The sequence below is a fragment of the Coregonus clupeaformis genome, unplaced genomic scaffold, assembly GCF_020615455.1.
Source record: "Coregonus clupeaformis isolate EN_2021a unplaced genomic scaffold, ASM2061545v1 scaf1017, whole genome shotgun sequence".
Taxonomy (NCBI): domain Eukaryota; kingdom Metazoa; phylum Chordata; class Actinopteri; order Salmoniformes; family Salmonidae; genus Coregonus; species Coregonus clupeaformis.
The window spans coordinates 20,941-41,470 of record NW_025534471.1 but is presented as its reverse complement, the minus strand read 5'-3'; the positions used below and the strand labels follow the sequence as shown (position 1 = coordinate 41,470).

General features: G+C 44.2%; 1 protein-coding gene across 1 annotated transcript in view; it reads left to right on the top strand.

Moving 5' to 3' along the window:
• LOC121558902 (zinc finger protein 385B-like) overlaps window positions 1-20,530 on the top strand; it is a gene marked incomplete at its 3' end in the record, with an annotated part of 55,505 nt that overhangs the window by 14,408 nt on the left and 20,567 nt on the right. The window contains exon 2 of the mRNA XM_045217337.1: window positions 2,165-2,307. Within this exon, the coding sequence (XP_045073272.1) occupies window positions 2,165-2,307 (143 nt within the window). The remainder of the gene's footprint in view (window positions 1-2,164; window positions 2,308-20,530) is intronic.

Sequence of the window (20,530 nt, the reverse complement as noted above, 5' to 3'; positions counted from 1 at the left end):
TCTATAAGCTTGGCACATCTAGCCACTGGGATTTTTGCCCATTCTTCAAGGCAAAACTGCTCCAGCTCCTTCAAGTTGGATGGGTTCCGCTGGTGTTCAGCAATATTTAAGTCATACCACAGATTCTCAATTGGATTGAGGTCTGGGCTTTGACTAGGCCATTCCAAGACATTTAAATGTTTCCCCTTAAACCACTCGAGTGTTGCTTTAGCAGTATGCTTAGGGTCATTGTCCTGCTGGAAAGTGAACCTCCGTCCCAGTCTCAAATCTCTGGAAGACTGAAACAGGTTTCCCTCAAGAATTTCCCTGTATTTAGCGGCATCCATCATTCCTTCAATTCTGACCAGTTTCCCAGTCCCTGCCGCTGAAAAACATCCCCACAGTGAAGCATGGTGGTGGCAGCATTATGCTGTGGGGATGTTTTTCAGCTGGATGGTGTTCTCGGGGTGATGAGAGGTGTTGGGTTTGCGACAGACATAGCGTTTTAGTCTAATCTGAACAGAGTACCTTCTTCCATATGTTTGGGGAGTCTCCCACATGCCTTTTGGCGAACACCAAATGTGTTTGCTTATTTTTTTCTTTAAACAATGGCTTTTTTCTGGCCACTCTTCCGTAAAGCCCAGCTCTGTGGAGTGTACGGCTTAAAGTTGTCCTATGGACAGATACTCCCATCTCTGCTGTGGAGCTTTGCAGCTCCTTCAGGGTTATCTTTGGTCTCTTTGTTGCCTCTCTGATTAATGCCCTCCTTGCCTGTTCCGTGAGTTTTGGTGGGTGGCCCTCTCTTGGCAGGTTTGTTGTGGTGCCATCTTCTTTCCATTTTTTTATAATGGATTTAATGGTGCTCTGTGGGATGTTCAAAGTTTTGGATATTTTTTTATAACCCAACCCTGATCTGTACTTCTCCACAACTTTGTCCATGACCTGTTTGGAGAGCTCCTTGGTCTTCATGGTGCCGCTTGCTTGTTGGTGCCCCTTGCTTAGTGGTGTTGCAGACTCTGGGGCCTTTCAGAACAGGTAGATATATACTGCGATCATGTGACACTTAGATTGCACACAGGTGGACTTCATTTAACTAATTATGTGACTTGTGAAGGTAATTGGTTGCACCAGATATTATTTAGGGGCTTCATAGCAAAGGGGGTGAATACATATGCATGCACCACTTTTCCGTTATTTATTTTTTAGAATTTTTTGAAACAAGTTATTTTTTTAATTTCACTTCACCAATTTGGACTATTTTGTGTATGTCTATTACATGAAATCCAAATAAAAATCGATTTAATTTACAGGTTTTAATGCAACAAAATAGGAAAAATGCCAAGGGGGATGAATACTTTTGCAAGTTACTGTATTATGATGTGTTGGGTTATTTTGAGTGGGACTATTTTCTGGAGATTCAGCATGTATGTTGTTGCCTGGATTGATGTGAGATTGTATCAATGGTTCACTGGGTGCAGAATTAACATGCTGCCTCAGCACAGGTGCATTCTGGTCCCTTGGTGCATCGTACTGTATGGCATGATTTTCTTTGTGGGGATCCATGAGCTCAGTGGTGGAGCAAAGAAAGTGATGCCGTAAGGAAATTCTGAAGGCATGTTCTGTGTGTGTGTGTCTTGTTACTCTCCCACCCATCATATAATATAATATAATAATATAATATAATAATATATATATAATATAATATGCCGTTTAGCAGACACTTTTATCCAAAGCGACTTACAGTCATGCGTGCATACATTTTTTGTGTATGGGTGGTCCCGGGGATCGAACCCACTACCTTGGCGTTACAAGCGCCGTGCTCTACCAGCTGAGCTACAGAGGATCATCACTGCATATCTATCCACGCTCCCTCTCCTCTTCCTCCGTCCTCACAATGCCATCTGTAGGAATTCATTACATGTGTGTGCAAGCGCTGCCGCAAATAGAACCATGGTTTCCTGTGAGTTTGGAAGACATTTAGCTTATTTATCTCTGTCTCTTCCTCCCCTCTCTGTCTCTGTCTCTTCCTCCCCTCTCTCCTCTCTCTCTCTCTCTCTCTCTCTCTCTCTCTCTCTCTCTCTCTCTCTCTCTCTCTCTCTCTCTCTCTCTCTCTCTCTCTCTCTCTCTCTCTCTCTCTCTCTCTCTCTCTCTCTCTCTCTCTCTCTCTCTCTCTCTCTCTCTGTAGGAAGTGCCTTCCATAGCAGCTCTCTCCCGGCGTTGGTGCGGACCCCTCCTGTTATGATGCAGTCCACTCTGGATATGAAGTCCTTCATGTCCTTCCCGGTGGACACCACATCAGCAGTGGGACTTTTCCCCAACTTCAACACGGTGAGTCTCCTCCTATCACCTCCTATCTCGCTGAACTGCTCTGATCTGAATTAATAAGCGATGCTATAGGCAGGACTATTAAAGTTAAAGTTGCCGATTGGTATATCCATTTTGGGACTTTTAAATTAATACAAAGTAATACAACTTATAAATGGCTCATAAGCTTGGTTCAACTGTCTTACCCCATCAAACATTTCTCGTTTTTATGAGCATTTATGTCCGCTTGTTCTCATATTGTATTTTTGGTCTCCATTCTGTGCTGTGCGCACCTTCCCATTTACTCACAAACTCCAAGCCCCTTTCCCTGCCACCCACATTAGCAAAGATGAGAGATCACTTCTTCCTCTCTGACAAGAGGTTTTCACTCGCTATTTGCATTTGAGGTTTGGTCCAACAAAATCGGTCATAAGGACACCGAAAGACATTTAGACATTATTTTACTGTACTAGAGGAGTAGTTAATCTTTCTAACGATACCCTTTTTATAACTCAACTCCTCAAATTGCATGCAGAGCAGACACTACTAAAACAGGACTATTAATGAAAATTGATTCTGGAAAATTCATGCTCAGTTTGTCGCGTGGTACCAAGTACCGCTTGTCGTGCGCGGCATTGCGGTACCAAGTACCACTAGCAGCATTTTAGCCAAAGACTGTTATACTAACTGTTATACTTTGTTTAGATGTTGAAATCAAGTGGCCTCCCTTATTTCTCAGAGTGAGAACGAGTTGCCAATTCCTTACATAATTGCAATTTAAGCTTATTGCCTCTCTACTGCTTTCTGCTTCTCCTCAACCTCCTCAATGAGCTCAGCCTGGCTTTTCTCAATGGATCGTACCAGAGCAGTGAAGACCTGCACACTCTCTGCTATCTCCCTCTCTGCATCTCTCTTGCTGAGATCTACTGAGAGTTTGATCTTTTTAACCTTCTTCAGTCGCCCCTGGATAATTTGCTGTACTTCTGCCTCAGTTTTCCCCAACTGAGCCTTCCTCTCTCCACACTCTTCCTTTAGGTGGACGGTCATGTGAGTCTTGTGGTCTGTTTCAGTTCAGAACTGACAAAAACATGTCTGGTCAGTCTGCAGACCTGTAAGCACAAGAAGCATAAATTGCAATTATGTAAGGAATTGGCAACTCGTTCTCATTCTGAGAAATAAGGCAGGCCACTTGATTTCAACATCTGAACAAAGTGGACAGGCTAGCATGCTGTTCAAACAGTTGGAGACGGACAGAAGGGTGTGTTCATAATAATTAAACTGTTCTACCTTGTTAGCTAGCAAATCCAGAACAAATTCAAGAAAGCGTACAGTATTATATAGAGCCATTATTGCATGAACTCCGTTCCATCTCATATTGCTCAAATAAACAGCAATCCTGGTTTCAAAAAACAGATAAAGCAACACCTCACGGCACAACGCCTCTCCCCTATTTGACCTAGATAGTTTGTGTGTATGTATTGATATGTAGGCTACGTGTGCCTTTAAAAAAATGTATGTAGTTCTGTCCTTGAGCTGTTCTAGTCTATTAATGTTCTGTGTTATGTCATGTTTCATGTTTTGTGTGGACCCCAGGAAGAGTAGCTGCTGCTTTTGCAACAGCTAATGGGGATCCTAATAAAATACCAAATACCAAATAGATCCAAGTTGGCTAAACATGAAATATAAAGATTAGCTGGCTGCGCACTAGTACGTGGGCTTGTGCTTGAGAGATTGTTTATAAGAGCTGTGTTAATTTTCTATAATGCCTGCTACCAGAAGTTGGTCATTATTAGTGAATGTGCATTGTGCATCGTTCTGGTTAAATATGTAACAAAACGGGCATTTTCATAGACAGACTTGAAAGCCAGGTCAGTGATTATTGCAAAAAAAGCAGGTTAAACTATTTTGATAAAATAGTTAAATTATTAGTGGGTCTTATGGTTGTGGAAGGCTTATATTTAGCCTGGGTATAATTTCACAAGCCCTAAATTCATTACATTATTACTGACTGTTTGAAATGCAGTGTGTTTAACCTTTAATTGTACAACAAAGCTTATTTAGAGAAAATCGAGATATACAGTGCATTCGGACACCTTGACTTTTTCCACATTTTGTTACGTTCTAAAATTGATTAAATCGTTTTTTCCCCCTCATCAATCTACACACAATACCCCATAATGTGAAAGCAAGAACAGGTTTTTAGACATTTTTGCTGATTTATTTTTAAAAAAGAAAACCGAAATATGACATTTGCAAACATTTCTAAAAATCTTTCTAGCTTTGTCATTATGGGTATTGTGTGTAGATTGATGAGGAAAAAATGTATTTAATCTATTTTAGAATAAGGCTGAAACTTAACAAAATGTGGAAAAAGGGAAGGGGTCTGAACACTGTATATTGTGAATCGTCCATAACTTTGAAAAAATCTAGATATAATTTTTAGGACATATCGCCCACCCTTATGTTCCACTCCGTTTCCTTGTTGCTGTTTACTTGTTGCTCAATTTGAGTGTTTGGCTCAAATACCACCACATGCATTTCATCACTGTTAACTTTTCTAAAGGCAGAATTTTTTTTCAGTTCAATGCAGTACATCTACCACAATGACATACCACACACAGCCATACAGTGAGGGAAAAAAGTATTTGATCCCCTGCTGATTTTGTACGTTTGCCCACTGAAAGAAATGATCAGTCTATAATGTAAATGGTAGGCTTATTTGAACAGTGAGAGACAGAATAACAACAAAAAAATCCAGAAAAACGCATGTCAAAAATGTTATAAATTGATTTGCATTTTAATTAGGGAAATAAGTATTTGACCCCCTCTCAATCAGAAAGATTTCTGGCTCCCAGGTGTCTTTTATACAGATAGCGAGCTGAGATTAGGAGCACACTCTTAAAGGGAGTGCTCCTAATCTCAGTTTGTTACCTGTATAAAAGACACCTGTCCACAGAAGCAATCAATCAATCAGATTCCAAACTCTCCACCATGACCAAGACCAAAGAGCTCTCCAAGGATGTCAGGGACAAGATTGTAGACCTACACAAGGCTGGAATGGGCTACAAGACCATCGCCAAGCAGCTTGGTGAGAAGGTGACAACAGTTGGTGCGATTATTCGCAAATGGAAGAAACACAAAAGAACTGTCAATCTCCCTCGGCCTGGGGCTCCATGCAAGATCTCACCTCGTGGAGTTGCAATGATCATGAGAACGGTGAGGAATCAGCCCAGAACTACACGGGAGGATCTTGTCAATGATCTCAAGGCAGCTGGGACCATAGTCACCAAGAAAACAATTGGTAACACACTACGCCGTGAAGGACTGAAATCCTGCAGCGCCCGCAAGGTTCCCCTGCTCAAAAAAGCACATATACAGGTCCGTCTGAAGTCTGCCAATAAACATCTGAATGATTCAGAGGAGAACTGGGTGAAAGTGTGGTGGTCAGATGAGACCAAAATCGAGCTCTTTGGCATCAACTCAACTCGCTGTGTTTGGAGGAGGAGGAATGCATTATGCTTTGGGGGTGTTTTTCTGCTAAGGGGACAGGACAACTTCACCGCATCAAAGGGACGATGGACGGGGCCATGTACCGTCAAATCTTGGGTGAGAACCTCCTTCCCTCAGCCAGGGTATTGAAAATGGGTCGTGGATGGGTATTACAGCATGACAATGATCCAAAACACACGGCCAAGGCAACAAAGGAGTGGCTCAAGAAGAAGCACATTAAGGTCCTGGAGTGGCCAAGCCAGTCTCCAGACCTTAATCCCATAGAAAATCTGTGGATTGAGCTGAAGGTTCGAGTTGCCAAATGTCAGGCTCGAAACCTTAATGACTTGGAGAAGATCTGCAAAGAGGAGTGGGACAAAATCCCTCCTGAGATGTGTGCAAACCTGGTGGCCAACTACAAGAAACGTCTGACATCTGTGATTGCCAACAAGGGTTTTGCGACCAAGTACTAAGTCATGTTTTGCAGAGGGTTCAAATACTTCTTTCCCTCATTCAAATGCAAATCAATTTATAACATTTTTGACATGCGTTTTTCTGGATTTTTTTGTTGTTATTCTGTCTCTCACTGTTCAAATAAACCTACCATTAAAATTATAGACTGATCATGTCTTCGTCAGTGGGCAAACATACAAAATCAGCAGGGGATCAAATACTTTTTTCCCTCAGTGTAACACATACACAGCCATACAACATATACAGTACATACAGTATACACTGAACAAAAATATAAACGCAACATGCAACAATTTCAAGATTTTACTGAGTTACAGTTCATAGAAGGAAATCAGTCAATTGAAATAAATTCATTTGTCACGCCCTGGCTCTCGGGACTCTTAAATGTTGAGCCAGGGTGTGGAGTTTCTATGTCATATTCTCTATGTTGTGTTTTCTAGATCGTGTAGATCTATGTTGGCCAGGGTGGTTCCCAATCAGAGGCAGCTGTAGCTCGTTGTCTCTGATTGGGGCCAATACTTAGGCAGCCGTTTGGCACCAGTCTGGGTGGGATCCTGTTCCGTTAAGGTTTGTTTTGTGTAACCTAGGACTTCACGTTTCGTTTGTTTGTTGTTTTGTCGTGAGTTTAGTACCTAATAAAATGTACGCTTATCACGCTGCGCCTTGGTCCGTATCTTCCATAAAAAATCGTGACAGAAGATCCCACCAAAAGAGGACCAAGCAGCGTGTCCAGGAACAGACAGCCTGGACCTGGGAGGAGATCCTGGACGGGAAGGGATCCTGGACTTGGGAGGAGATTCAGGCCGGAATGGATCACCGTCCTTGGGAGGAGACTGTGGAGGCGCGCTATAGAGAGGAGCAGCGGCAACGCAGAGGGTACCGGCCGAGGAGGAAGGCCGAGAGACAGCCCCAATACATTTTTTTTGGGGGGGGCTAAAAGGGTGGTTGGCGGAGCCTAGGGTTAGAGCAGAGCCAACTCCCGTACTCAGGCTAGGAAGCGTGTGACTGGGCAGGCTCCGTGTTATGCGGAGCCACGTACTGTGCCGCGAGTGTTCCGGCACAGTCCTGTACGTCCTGTGCTAGCACCACGCACGTGTCGTGCAAAGATGGGCATTCAGCCAGGACGGGGTGTGCCGGCTCAACGCTCGTGGTCTCCAGTACGCCTCCTCGGTCCCGTATATCCTGCGCCAGTGCCACGTGCTGTAGCGCCAGTACGAGTGCACAGCCCCGTACGTCCTGTGCTGATGCCTCACACATATTGTGTGGAAGTAGGCATTCAGCCAGGAAGGGTTGTGTCAGCTCTTCGCTCCAGACCTCCAGTCCGCCTCCACAGTCCGGCCCGGCCCATTCCGGCTCCCTGCACCAAGCCAGTGGTGCGTGTTCCCAGTCCAGCCCGGCCTGTTCCTGCTCCCCGCACCAAGCCAGTGGTGCGTGTTCCCAGTCCAGCCCGGCCTGTTCCTGTCCCTCGCACCAAGCCAGTGGTGCGTGTTCCCAGTCCAGTCCGGCCTGTTCCTGTCCCTCGCACCAAGCCAGTGGTGCGCGTTGCCAGCCCGGTCCGGCCTGTTCCTGTCCATCGCGCCAAGCCAGTGGTGCGTGTCGCCAGCCCGGTCCGGCCCGTTCCTGCTCCCCGCATCAAGCCAGTGGTGCGCGTCGTCAGCCCGGTGCGGCCCGTGCCTGCTCCCCGCACCAAGCCAGTGGTGCGCGTCGTCAGCCCGGTGCGGCCCGTGCCTGCTCCCCGCACCAAGCCAGTGGTGCGCGTCATCAGCCCGGTCCGGCCCGCTCCTGCTCCCCGCACCAAGCCAGGGGTGCACGTCGTCAGCCCGGTCCGGCCCGCTCCTGCTCCCCGCACCAAGCCAGTGGTGCCTGTGTCCAGTCCGGCATGGCCCGTGCCTGTTCCACCGGTGCCTGGTCCGGCACCGGTCAGCTGCTCCACTCCGGAGCCAGAGCAATCCGCTCCACCGGGGTCCGGTCCAACTCCTGTCAGCGGATCCACTCCGGAGCCACAACAATCCGCTCCACCGGTGCCCAGTCCAGCTCCGGCCAGCGGCTCCAGTCCGGAGCCTGTACAGATCGATCCACCGTCGTCGGGTCCAGCTCCAGTCAGCGGTGCCAGACCAGACCAGGGGCGCAACGGGGAGGTGGAGAGAAAGTGGTGGTCACGCCCGGAGCCAGATCCACCTCCGAGGCGGAATGCCCACCCGGCCCCTACCCTGTTGTGTTTGTGTGGCGCGGTCGCAGTCCGCGCCTTTGGGGGGGGGGGTACTGTCACGCCCTGGCTCTGGGGACTCTTAAGTGTTGAGCCAGGGTGTGGAGTTTCTAGGTCTTATTTTCTATGTTGATGTGCTAGATCGTTTAGAACTATGTTGGCCAGGGTGGTTCCCAATCAGAGGCAGCTGTATCTCGTTGTCTCTGATTGGGGACCATACTTAGGCAGCCTGTTTGGCACTAGTCGGTGTGGGATCTTGTTCCGTAAAGGTTTGTTTTGTGTAACCTAGGACTTCACGTTTCGTTTGTTTGTTGTTTTGTCGTGAGTTAAGTACTTAATAAAATGTACGCTTATCACGCTGCGCCTTGGTCCGTATCTTCCATAAACGATCGTGACATCATTAGGCCCTAATCTATGGATTATACATGACTGGGCAGGGGCGCAGCCATGGGTGGGCCTGGGAGGGCATAGGCCCACCCACTGGGGAGCAGGCCCAGCCAATCAGAATGACTTTTTCCCCTCAAAAGGGCTTTACTAAAGACAGAAATACTCCTCAGCACGCCCCCTCCCCCTCCTCAGACGGTCCCGCAGGTAAAGAATCCAGATGTGGAGGTCCTGGGCTCGCGTGGTTACACGTGATCTGCGGTTGTGAGGCCAGTTGGATGTACTGCCAAATTCTCTAAACAACATTGACGGCTTATGGTAGAGAAATGAACATTCAATTCTCTGGCAACAGCTCTATTGGACATTCCTGCAGTCAATATGCCAATTGCACGCTCCCTCAAAACTTGAGACATCTGTGGCATTGTGTTGTGTGACAAAACTTCACAGTTTAGAGTGGCCTTTTATTGTCCCCAGCACAAGGTGCACCTGTGTAATGATCATGCTGTTTAATCAGCTTCTTGTTATGCCACACCTGTCAGGTGGATGGATTATCTTGGCAAAGGAGAAATGCTCACTAACAGGGATGTAAACAAATGTGTGCACAAAATTTGAGAGAAATACGCTTTTTGTACGTATGGAACATTTCTGGGATATTTTATTTCAGCTCATGAAAAATGGGACCAACACTTTACATGTTGCGTTTATATTTTTGTTCAGTATACATTTAAACGTAGTCATAGAAAAGAACATATATTGTTTTCGCTTGTGGCATCTCTTATGTCATGCTTAGAGCAGTAAGTCAGGAGCTTGAAGTTTCATGTGGGGTGTCTGCATCCAGCCAGCGTGTCGCTCCACACTGTTTCTTCTCCACCGCTTGCATTTCTGACAGTCCTCCCAGACCGACTTTCATGGTGTAATGTGACAGGGATCTTTAGAGCAGTTAGTGAAAGCCTTGCCAGGGGCCAGCGCAGCCTGTCAACATCTCTCTCTGTCACAGACACGTGGCTCAGTGTGCCCAGCTTAGCATGGCTTAGGAAGCTTGGCCTGACGAGCACTCAGAAGCATCTAGAACTATTTTGTTTCTCTGTTTTTTTTGGCACACAATATTTAATAACATGATTTTCTGGTTGTGAATTCGTATTCTGGTTGAGAAGACGTCATACAACCAGTTAACAACCAACTGATCTCTGTTATATCCAGGTAAAGATACCTTTTTAATTATTTTGAAAATTAGAGAAAAAATATGTCATATAACCAGATTACAACCAGATAGACAGCTTTTTCTGGCTGCTAAAAAGACATTAACAAAACGTCCTTATACAACCTGTATATAACCTGACCGTGACGTCATAAAAGAAAACAGCGTTGTGGTGGAGTGTAAGAGATACTCCGCTGCCCTGGCATGAGGTCAGCAGTGTCCATGCATCTTTCATGGGAACAGCGAGCAGGTGTCCCTAGTTATAATTAGCAGTGATTACTTGTTTTCCGAGCAAAGAGAATAGGCAGGGTGATAGGTGGCATAGCATTGTGCAACCCAATCTAGCCCCTGCTCTCCTAACACCCCCACTCAGAAGGTTTACATTCCATCGATAGGACTCTATGGCTGTGTGTGTGTGTGTGTGTGTGTGTGTGTGTGTGTGTGTGTGTGTGTGTGTGTGTGTGTGTGTGTGTGTGTGTGTGTGTGTGTGTGTGTGCAGGCACTGGGATTAATGTTTAAACACACCAGGCTATAACCTATACATAGAGATGTGTTTGCTCAGCAAAATGAAAGCCTTTGATATTCTGGTTGTATCTCTGTTAGTAATCTAAAGGGGCATTCCTGTGTGTGTTTGTGTGCTTATGTGTAAACACATAAACACACACACACTACTTCCTGTGATGAATGACTCGGTGAGACTTCATTAGAACGATTCCGCGTTTCCATTCATCAGGCTGATTAGTTGTGTGTGGTTGGGCACGCTGGAAATTATTTCTACATGATTGCATCATAGCCCCGGAGCTGGTGTGTGCCCTCCATTCTGAGACTGTGTAATCAATACTTGTTGGAAAGCAAACACAGCAGATAATGGCTACGTCACAAAAGGTACCCTTTTCCCATTATAGTGCACTTCCTTTGACCAAAGCCCTTTGGACCCTGATCAAAAGTTGTGCACTAAATAGGGTGCCATTTGGGACGCAAACAATGGGCAGCTCGAGGGCTGCCAGGACAAAAAAAGGCCCTGATCAACAATTTAACGGACATGATTCGGCAAGAGGTGCTGACTTGACTGATATGTGTGGATGGACAATAAACAAGGTAATAGTCAAACACACTCACACACACTCCTCCGTAGACAGACAGACAGACACCAAAACATGTGTGCGTTGCGTGTGCATGGGCATGTGTGTGCGTCTGTGTCGTTAGTTGCCTTTCTCTGCTACTGTATGCTACAGCCTGCCTCTGCGTTTGCTGCACATGTTTTATGCATCCCACAGCACACAACCTCTTTGTTCCCATGCCAGGACGTGTAAAACTGGCTAACCTCGGCTCTTCACGCCAAGCATTCCTGGCTCCAGACTCAACATTTGCCACACAGGACCTCTCAACGCCTGTTAAATCAACAAACGCTCAAACACTGTAACTTGCCACTTGTTTTAAACATTATATTCTCTCTCTCTTTCTGCTTTGCTCTGCCCAAATTATTAATTCTTGCTCCTACACATACCCTTATAAGGTGTTTGAGTTAGGACCAGTGGTGGAAAAAGTACCCAATCGTCATACTTGAGTAAAATTAAGATGCCTTAATAGAAAATGACTAAAGTAAAAGTGAAAGTCACCCAGTAAAATACTGCTTGAGTAAAAGTCTAAAAGTATTTGGTTTTACATATACTTAAGTCTCAAAAGTAAATGTAATTGCTAAAATATACTTAAAGGAAAATTCCATCTAAAAAACAATATTTTGGTATTTGTTTCATTAGTCTATTGTTGACATAGTCCCAAAATGTTTTGCTTGTCAGCAACAAATACCAAAATATAGTTTTTGGGTGGACTTTTCCTTTAAGTATCAAAAGTAAAAGTATAAATCATTTCAAATTCCTTATATTAAGCAAATATTACGGATAGCTAGGGGCACACTCCAACACTCATAAGCATTTGTGTTTAGTGAGTCCACCAGATCAGAGGCAGTAGGGATGACCAGGGATGTTTTTTTATTTGTACTTATTATGGATCCCCATTAGCTTCTGCCAGGGCAGCAGCTACTCTTCCTGGGGTCCAGCAAAAATGAAGGCAGAAATACAATTTTAAAACATTAAAATACATTTTACAACAGATTTCACAATCTGTGCCCTCCGTCCACGACTCTAATACAACACACAATCCAGGTGTACATGTGTGTATAGTGAGTATGTTATGTGTGTTTGTATGTGTGTGTTTGTACCTGTGTGTGTGACTCTTCACAGTCCTCGCTGTTCCATAAGGTGTATTTTTATCTGTTTTTTTAATCTGATTTTACTGCTCGCGTGAGTTACTTGATGTGAAATAGAGTTGCATGTAGCCATGGCACTATGTAGTACTGTGCACCTCCCATTGTCTGTTCTGGACTTGGGGACTGTGAAGAGATCTCTGGTGGCATGTCTTGTGGAGTATGCATGGGTGTCCGAGCTGTGTGCTAGTAATTTAAACAGACTGCTTGGTGCATTCAACATGGCAATACTTCTTACAAAAACAAGTAGTGATGAAGTCAATCTCTCCTCTACTTTGAGCCATGAGAAATTGACATGTATATCATTAAGTTAGCTCTACGTGTACATTTAAGGGCCAGCCGTGCTGCACTGTTCTGGGCCAATGGTATTTTTATTTTATTTTCGTGGCACCTGACCACACGACTGGGCAGTAGTCCAGGTGCGACAAAAACTAGGCAGAGCAGTGCTTTATTATGGACAGACCTCTCCCCATTTTAGCTACTGTTGCATCAATATGTGCTGACCATAACTGTTTACAATCCAGGGTTACTTCTCCAAGCAGTTTAGTGTCCTCAACTTGCTCAAGTTCCACATTATTCATTACAAGATTTAGTTGAGGTTTAGGGTTTAGTGAATGATTTGTCCCAAGCACAATGCTTTTAGTTTTTGAAATATTTAGAACTAACATAATTCTTGCCACCCATTCTGAAACTGACTGCAGCTCTTTGTTAAGTGTTGCAGTGATTTCACTTGCTGTAGTAGCTGACGTGTATAGTGTAGAGTCATCCGCATATATAGACACACAGGCTTTACTCAGAGCCAGTGGCAGGTCATTAGTAAATATATAAAAAAGTAAGGGGCCTATATAGCTGCCCTGGGGAATGCCTGAGTCTACCTGAATTATGTTGGAGAGGCTTCCATTAAAGAACACCCTCTTTGTTTTTTTAGACAGGTAACTCTCAATCCATAATATAGCAGGGGTTGTAAAGCCATAACATACTGTATATGTTTTTCCAACAGCATACTATGATCGATAATGTCAAAAGCCTCACTGAAGTCTAACAAAACAGCTCCCACAATCTTTTAATTATCAATTTCTCTAAGCCAATCATCCGTTATTTGTGTAAGTGCCATGCATGTTGAATGCCCTTCCCTATAAGTGTGCTGAAATTCTGTTGTTAATTTATTTACTGTAAAATAGCATTGTATCTGGTCAAACACAATTTTTTCTAAAAGCTTACTAAGGGTTGGTAAAAGGCTGATTGGTCAGCTATTTGAGCCAGTAAAGGGTGCTTTACTATTCTTGGGTAGCACAATTACTTTTGCTTCCCTCCAGGCCTGAGGGCACACACTTTTTTGTAAGCTTAGATTGAAGAGATGGCAAATAGGAGTGTCAATATAGTCTGCTGTCATCCTCAGTAATTTTCCATCCAAGTTGTCAGACCCAGGTGGCTTGTTATTGTTGATCGACAAAAAAATGAATTAACCTCTTCCACACTCACTTTAAGGATTTCAAAATTACAATGCTTGTCTTTTATAATTTGGTCAGTTATACTTGGATGTGTAGGTTCGGCGTTTGTTGCTGGCATGTCATGCCTAAATTGGCTAATCTTGCAAATGAAACAATTATTAAAGTAAATGGCAATATCAGTGGGTTTTGTGATGAATGAACCATCTGATTCAATGAATGATGGAGCTGAGTTTGCCTTTTTGCCCAAGATTTCATTTAAGGTGCTCCAAAGCGTTTTACTATCATTCTTTATATCATTTATCTTTGTTTCATAGTATAGTTTCTTCTTCTTTTTATTCTGTTTAGTCAAAGGATTTCTCAATTTGTGGTAGGTTTGCCAATTGGTTATGCAGCCAGACTTATTTGCCATTCCTTTTGCCTCATCCCTCTCAACCATAAAATGTTTCAATTCGTCATCAATCAATGTGGATTTAACCTGTTTTTACAGTCATTTTCTTAATTGAATTGGACACATTTCCAGTCCTGCTTAGCATTCAAAATGTAAATAGTACTTCTGGGTGTCAAGGAAAATATATGGAGTAAAAAGTACATTATTTTCTTTAGGAATGTAGTGAAGTAAAAGTAAACGTTGTCAAAAATATAAATAGTAAAGTAAAGTACAGATACCCAAAAAAACTTCTTAAGCTTATTTCTCTAAAATGTTGTGCACACATTTAGTGAACATTTCTCCTTTGCCAGGATAATCCATCAACCTGGCAGGTGTGGCATATCAAGAAGCTGATTAAACAGCATGATCATTACACAGGCGCACTCTAAAATGTGCAGTTTTGTCACACAACACAATGCCACAGATATCTCAAGTTTTGAGTGAGCGTGCAATTGGCATGCTGACTGCAGGAATGTCTACCAGAGCTGTTGCCTGAGAATTGAATGTTAATTTCTCTACAATAAGCCGTGACGGGATCCTGAGGCCCATTGTCGTGCCATTCATCCGCCTCCATCACCTCATGTTTCAGCATGATAATGCACAGCCCCATGCTGCAAGGATCTGTACACAATTCCTGGAAGCTGAAAATGTCCCAGTTCTTCTATGGCCTGCATACTCACCAGACCTGTCACCCATTGAACATGTTTGGTGTGCTCTGGATCGGCGTGTACGACAGCGTGTTCCAGTTCCCGCCAATGTCCAGCAACTTCGGCACCATTGAAGAGGAGTAGGACAACATTCCACAGGCCACTGATCAACTCTATGCGAAGGAGATGTGTCGCGCTGCATGAGGCAAATGGTGGTCACACCAGATATTGACTGATTTTCTGATCCACGCCCCTCCCTTTTTTAAAAAGGTATCTGTGACCAACAGATGCATATCTGTATTCCCAGTCATGTGAAATCCATAGATTAGGGCCTAATGAATTTATTTAAATTGACTGATATCCTTATATTAACTGTAAAGTCTTAGAAATTGTTGCTTGTTCAAATCAAATCAAATCAAATGTTATTTGTCACATGCGCGGAATACATGCTTACTTACAAGCCCTTAACCAACAATGCAGTTTTAAAAAAAGAATTAAAAGTAACGAATAATTAAAGAGAGGCAATAAAATAACAATAGCGAGACTATATACTATGTATGGCATATTATTATTATTATTATTATTATTATTATTATATACAGGGGGCGATGTGCGGGGGCACCAGTTAGTTGAGGTAATTGAGATAATGCAGTGCCTTACAAAAGTATTCAACCCCCTTGGCGTTTTTCCTATTTTGTTGCATTACAACCTGTAATTTAAATTGATTTTTATTTGGATTTCATGTAATGGACATACACAAAATAGTCCAAATTGGTGAAGTGAAATGAAAAAAATACTTTCGCAAGCCACTGTATGTACATGTAGGTAGAGATATTAAAGTGACTAGGCATAGATAATAAACAGAGAGTAGCAGCAGCGTAAAAGAGGGGGAGGGGGAGCGGAGAGAACAGTCTATGACTAGGGTGGCTGTAGTCTATGACAATTTTTAGGGCTTTCCTCTGACACCGCCTGGTATAGAGGTCCTGGATGGCAGGAAGCTTGGCCCCAGTGATGTACTGGGCCGGACGCACTACCCTCTTTAGTGCCTTGCGGTCGGAGGCCGAGTAGTTGCCATACCAGGCGGTGATGCAACCAGTCAGGATGCTCTCGATGGTGCAGCTGTAGAACCTTTTGTGGATCTGAGGACCCATGCCAAATCTTTTCTTGGTGTACATGGACCATGTTAGTTTGTTGGTGATGTGGACACCAAGGAACTTGAAGCTCTCAACCTGCTCCACTACAGCCCCGTCGATGAGAATGGGGGCGTGCTCGGTCCTCTTCTTTTTCCTGTAGTCCACAATAATTACATTTACATTTACATTTTAGTCATTTAGCAGACGCTCTTATCCAGAGCGACTTACAGTTAGTGATTACATATATTTTTTTATACTGGCCCCCCGTGGGAATCGAACCCACAACCCTGGCGTTGCAAACGCCATGCTCTATCAACTGAGCTACATCCCTGCCGGCCATTCCCTCCCCTACCCTAGACGACGCTGGGCCAATTGTGCGCCGCCCATGAATAATCTCCTTTGTCTTGATCACATTGAAGGAGAGGTTGTTTTCCTGGCACCACACGGCCAGATCTCTGACCTCCTCCCTATAGGCTGTCTCATCGTTGTCGGTGATCAGGCCTACCACTGTTGTGTCGTCGGCAAACTTAATGATGGTGTTGGAGTCATGCTTGGCCATGCAGTCATGAGTGAACAGGGAGTACAGGAGGGGACTGAGCACGCACCCCTGAGGGGCTCCCATGTTGAGAAGCAGCGTGGCAGATATGTTGTTACCTACACTTACCACCTGGGGGCTGCCAGTCAGGAAGTCCAGGATCCAGTTGCAGAGGGAGGTGTTTAGTCCCAGGGTCCTTTGCTTAGTGATGAGCTTTGAGGGCACTATGGTGTTGAATGCTGAGCTGTAGACAATAAATAGCATTCTCACATAGGTGTTCCTTTTGTCCAGGTGTGAAAGGGCAGTGTGGAGCACAATAGAGATTGCATCATCTGTGGATCTGTTGGGGCGGTATGCAAATTGGAGTGGGTCTAGGGTTTCTTGGATAAAGGTGTTGATGTGAGCCATGACCAGCCTTTCAAAGCACTTCATGGCTACAGACGTGAGCGCTATGGGTCGGTTGTCATTTAGGAAGGTTACCTTAGTGTTCTTGGGCACAGGGACTATGATGGTCTGCTTGAAACATGTTGGTATTACAGACTCAGACAGGGAGAGGTTGAAAATGTCAGTGAAGACACTTGCCAGTTTGACCAACATGTTTCGCATGCTCGGAGAACACGTCCTGGTAATCCGTCTGGCCCTGCGGCCTTGTGAATGTTGACCTGTTTAAAGGTCTTACTCACATCGGCTACGGAGAGCGTGATCACACAGTTGTACGGAACAGCTGATGCTCCCATGCATGTTTCAGTGTTACTAGCGCTTATATTTTTGCGTACTTTACACCACTGGTTAAGACTCATTGCCTGAGGGGTGCCTGGGAATGGTTAGGCCCGGCGGATGCATTAGAAGGTGAGCCATGACACTCTCTTTATTCTCAAATATACACTCAGTGGCCAGTTTATGTTTACATGCCCGAAGAATTCAGGCTGTTCTGGATGCAAAGTGGGGATCCAACCTGGTACTAGATGGGTGTACCTAATTAATTGGCCACTGAGTGTAAATAGTTTATTGGAAATCGGAAGTTTAAAACATACTGTGATGTTTTGGTCAGAGACCTTTCTCAGACAGAGGAAGATCACACCTCACCTTCCAGTGCATTGTTCGATTATTTAAGGTAGCACCAGCATGAAACCCCCTTTTTTTCTCCTAGCCGAGGATGATGGGAATAGGTTTTTATTGGCTTTGGTACAGGAGAGGAGAGCTGGATGGGGAACATAACTGCTATTGAAATCTGAAAAACACTGAAACACTGGATAGGAAAGTATCTGACAATAATACATGCCTGGGTTATGTCCTATATGATGACAAAGGTTAAATACATTGATCTAATTGAGTAGAGAATAGAATTAGAGAATTTGACAAGGATCGACACAATGCACCCTCCCAATCATCACTTGATAAAGGATATACAGTGGCTTGCGAAAGTATTCACCCCCCTTGGCATTTTTCCTATTTTGTTGCCTTACAACCTGGAATTAAAATGGATTTTGGCCGGGTTTGTATCATTTGATTTACACAACATGCCTACCACTTGGAAGATGCAAAAAATGTGAGCGTGCATCATGGCTAGCGGGAAGGTTCCTGTCTTTTTCCGTGGCTAAACCAACTAGGCTCGTAATTTAACAATGTTATTTGTATTTACAGATGGCATACCAGTTTGTTATTAAGCCACATGAAAGTTCACGTTTCAGAAGGCATTTCTGCCAAAAACTGCATTTTGATAAAAAAAAGTTTACGTTCAAATGGCTCTCCTGTGAAGTAGTGACGCGTTGAGCCTCAGTCTCTCTCTCTCCCCTTTATCTCGCCTCCCCTATCTCTCTACTCCCCTTTTCACTCTATCCCTCCCACCCTCCATCTCTCTCTCTCCCCACTAATTCTCGTACTATAAACTGAAGTGCTTCATTAGTTAGTCTTCTGCCTGTTTGTGCATGTAGTGATAATCGGTCAGCCCATGGAGCTGTTGTCAACATTAGAGTGCCCGTGTTAAGAAGAGGCTGGCCTTTCTCCTACTGTATGCTGCAATTAAAGGGCTCTTCATTAGTAAAAGGAAGTGGAAGAGTATACCTAGCCCTACAGCACGGCACAAAGTAGAGTCCTGCATCAGATCGGATACCCATGGTTCCCCGCGGGTTCCCCGCAAAAAATCTGCTGGTGGGTGGAATGAAAACATTCTTTCAATCCGCGGGTCGGCTCGCGGTTCAGAACAATTATATTGCTTGTCGGAAATCAAGATAATATTCGTTTTTTTACAAACCCAGGAGCTTGTTGCGTTGCATTGTGTTGCGAATTCCATTCTGTGAGCAGTGAGGCAGACATAGTAGCCTAGGCCTAGGCTACCAGCCACGCAGCGAGAGAGTGGAGCTGGGAACTGTCGATTATTTGTGTGGTGCTGAAACATTCCTAATTTGTCCACGTGCAGACCTTATGTTACCTCCCCCTACACGACAATACGTTGCCAAATGTACTTTCCCTGGCTAGCCCAGTTTACTTGAAAATGGCTAACATAACCGGAGAATGAAAATAAAGGTTATGATGGTGGAATACACTATTATGGAAACAGGTGCTGTGCGAGTGAAATCTTGACATTTTTGAGTCATTGTGGAGGACAACAACCAGGTAGATGGATACACAGCCTGCAAAAAGTGCAAGCAGGTAGGCCTATTTGATAATGATATTTCAGTTAATTATTACGTTCATTCAGGGTTTTGCTCATTTAGACCATACGGAGGCCATATAAAGTTTAGGCTAAACCTGTGCGGCTGGTAAAAGTTTGACTCTATGGCCTATAAATGCTAGGTTACACAGTTTCTTCTGATAAGTCTCCAGTATCAACATTTCCAAGCAAACAAAAACAGGGAGAAGGGAGAATCTGTAGACATGCTGAGATATAAGAACATACTCTTTGCCAGAATTCAGCCAGCCTTCACAAGACCACAATATATGCAAATATGTCCCCTTTTGTGCTTTACACCTCCAGCAGAATAATACAATTTCTGAGTGCATGATATTCCGTTTCACTGGCATTCAAACTGCAGTAATTTATGTTTGAGATTATATGAACATGACTGGGCATTCTAACATATCTGTATCCATTAATCATCATCAATAGCGTCTCCCAGGTCTTCCTCACATTTTTGTTTTACATGTTTTGTGTCATCGGGAAAAGCCTCTATCAACCCTTGATACAGTTTGGAAATCAACTTTGGAGGTTTGTCAGACTACCTTAAAATAGCATCTGGCTTGTCCAGTGTTTGCTGGACAGAGAGAATAAAGTGCTGTATCTGCAAAACTCACCTCTGTCACAGACTGGTCTTCCCTGGCTGCCTGACTCTGCTGAGACCCCTGTCACCATCTGATCCTCCTAAAAGGAGGAATGACAAAGAATTACCTTGGTGTACATTTATACATTATATTATCCAAGAATAGAATCAATGGTTCAATAATTGAAATGACCATTATTCCCAGATCCCAGACTGTAGCTTTAAGCTTAAACTGCTGTCCTGTAGCTACTGTAGGTCTACCCATCAATTCAAGACGGAACTTTGTATCATTTACATCATATACTGCAAAATTCACCTGAGCTCCGTAGACTGGTCTTCCCTGGCTGTCTGACCCTGCTAGGACCCCTGTCACCATCTGATCCTGCTAAGACATGATGAGCATAGTGTTGGGTACTGACTGCACTAGAGGGCTTCATTCCTGCGGGATGCCTGCGGGACCTGCGGGTCCCCACTGAGATCATTGCAGCGCGGTCACCTATTTTTCATGCTACAGGCGGGAGCGGGCGGTCAGACAGACGACTTTGGGATGAAAATATTTTTGTTGTCCCACAGATTATTTTGAAATGGTCCTCTTTCTGCTTTGTATGCGTTAGTCTACCTATTGTATTAAAATCACATATTTTCCGCATTATTCACAATTCGCTGCTTCAACTTCAGTAGCCTACCTCGCCTAGTTGGGCGTGAGAGTTCAAATGCACCTAGTATGTGTGGTCTCATTGAAATAGAGTAGGCTGCCTACATGGGCGGAGAATCACG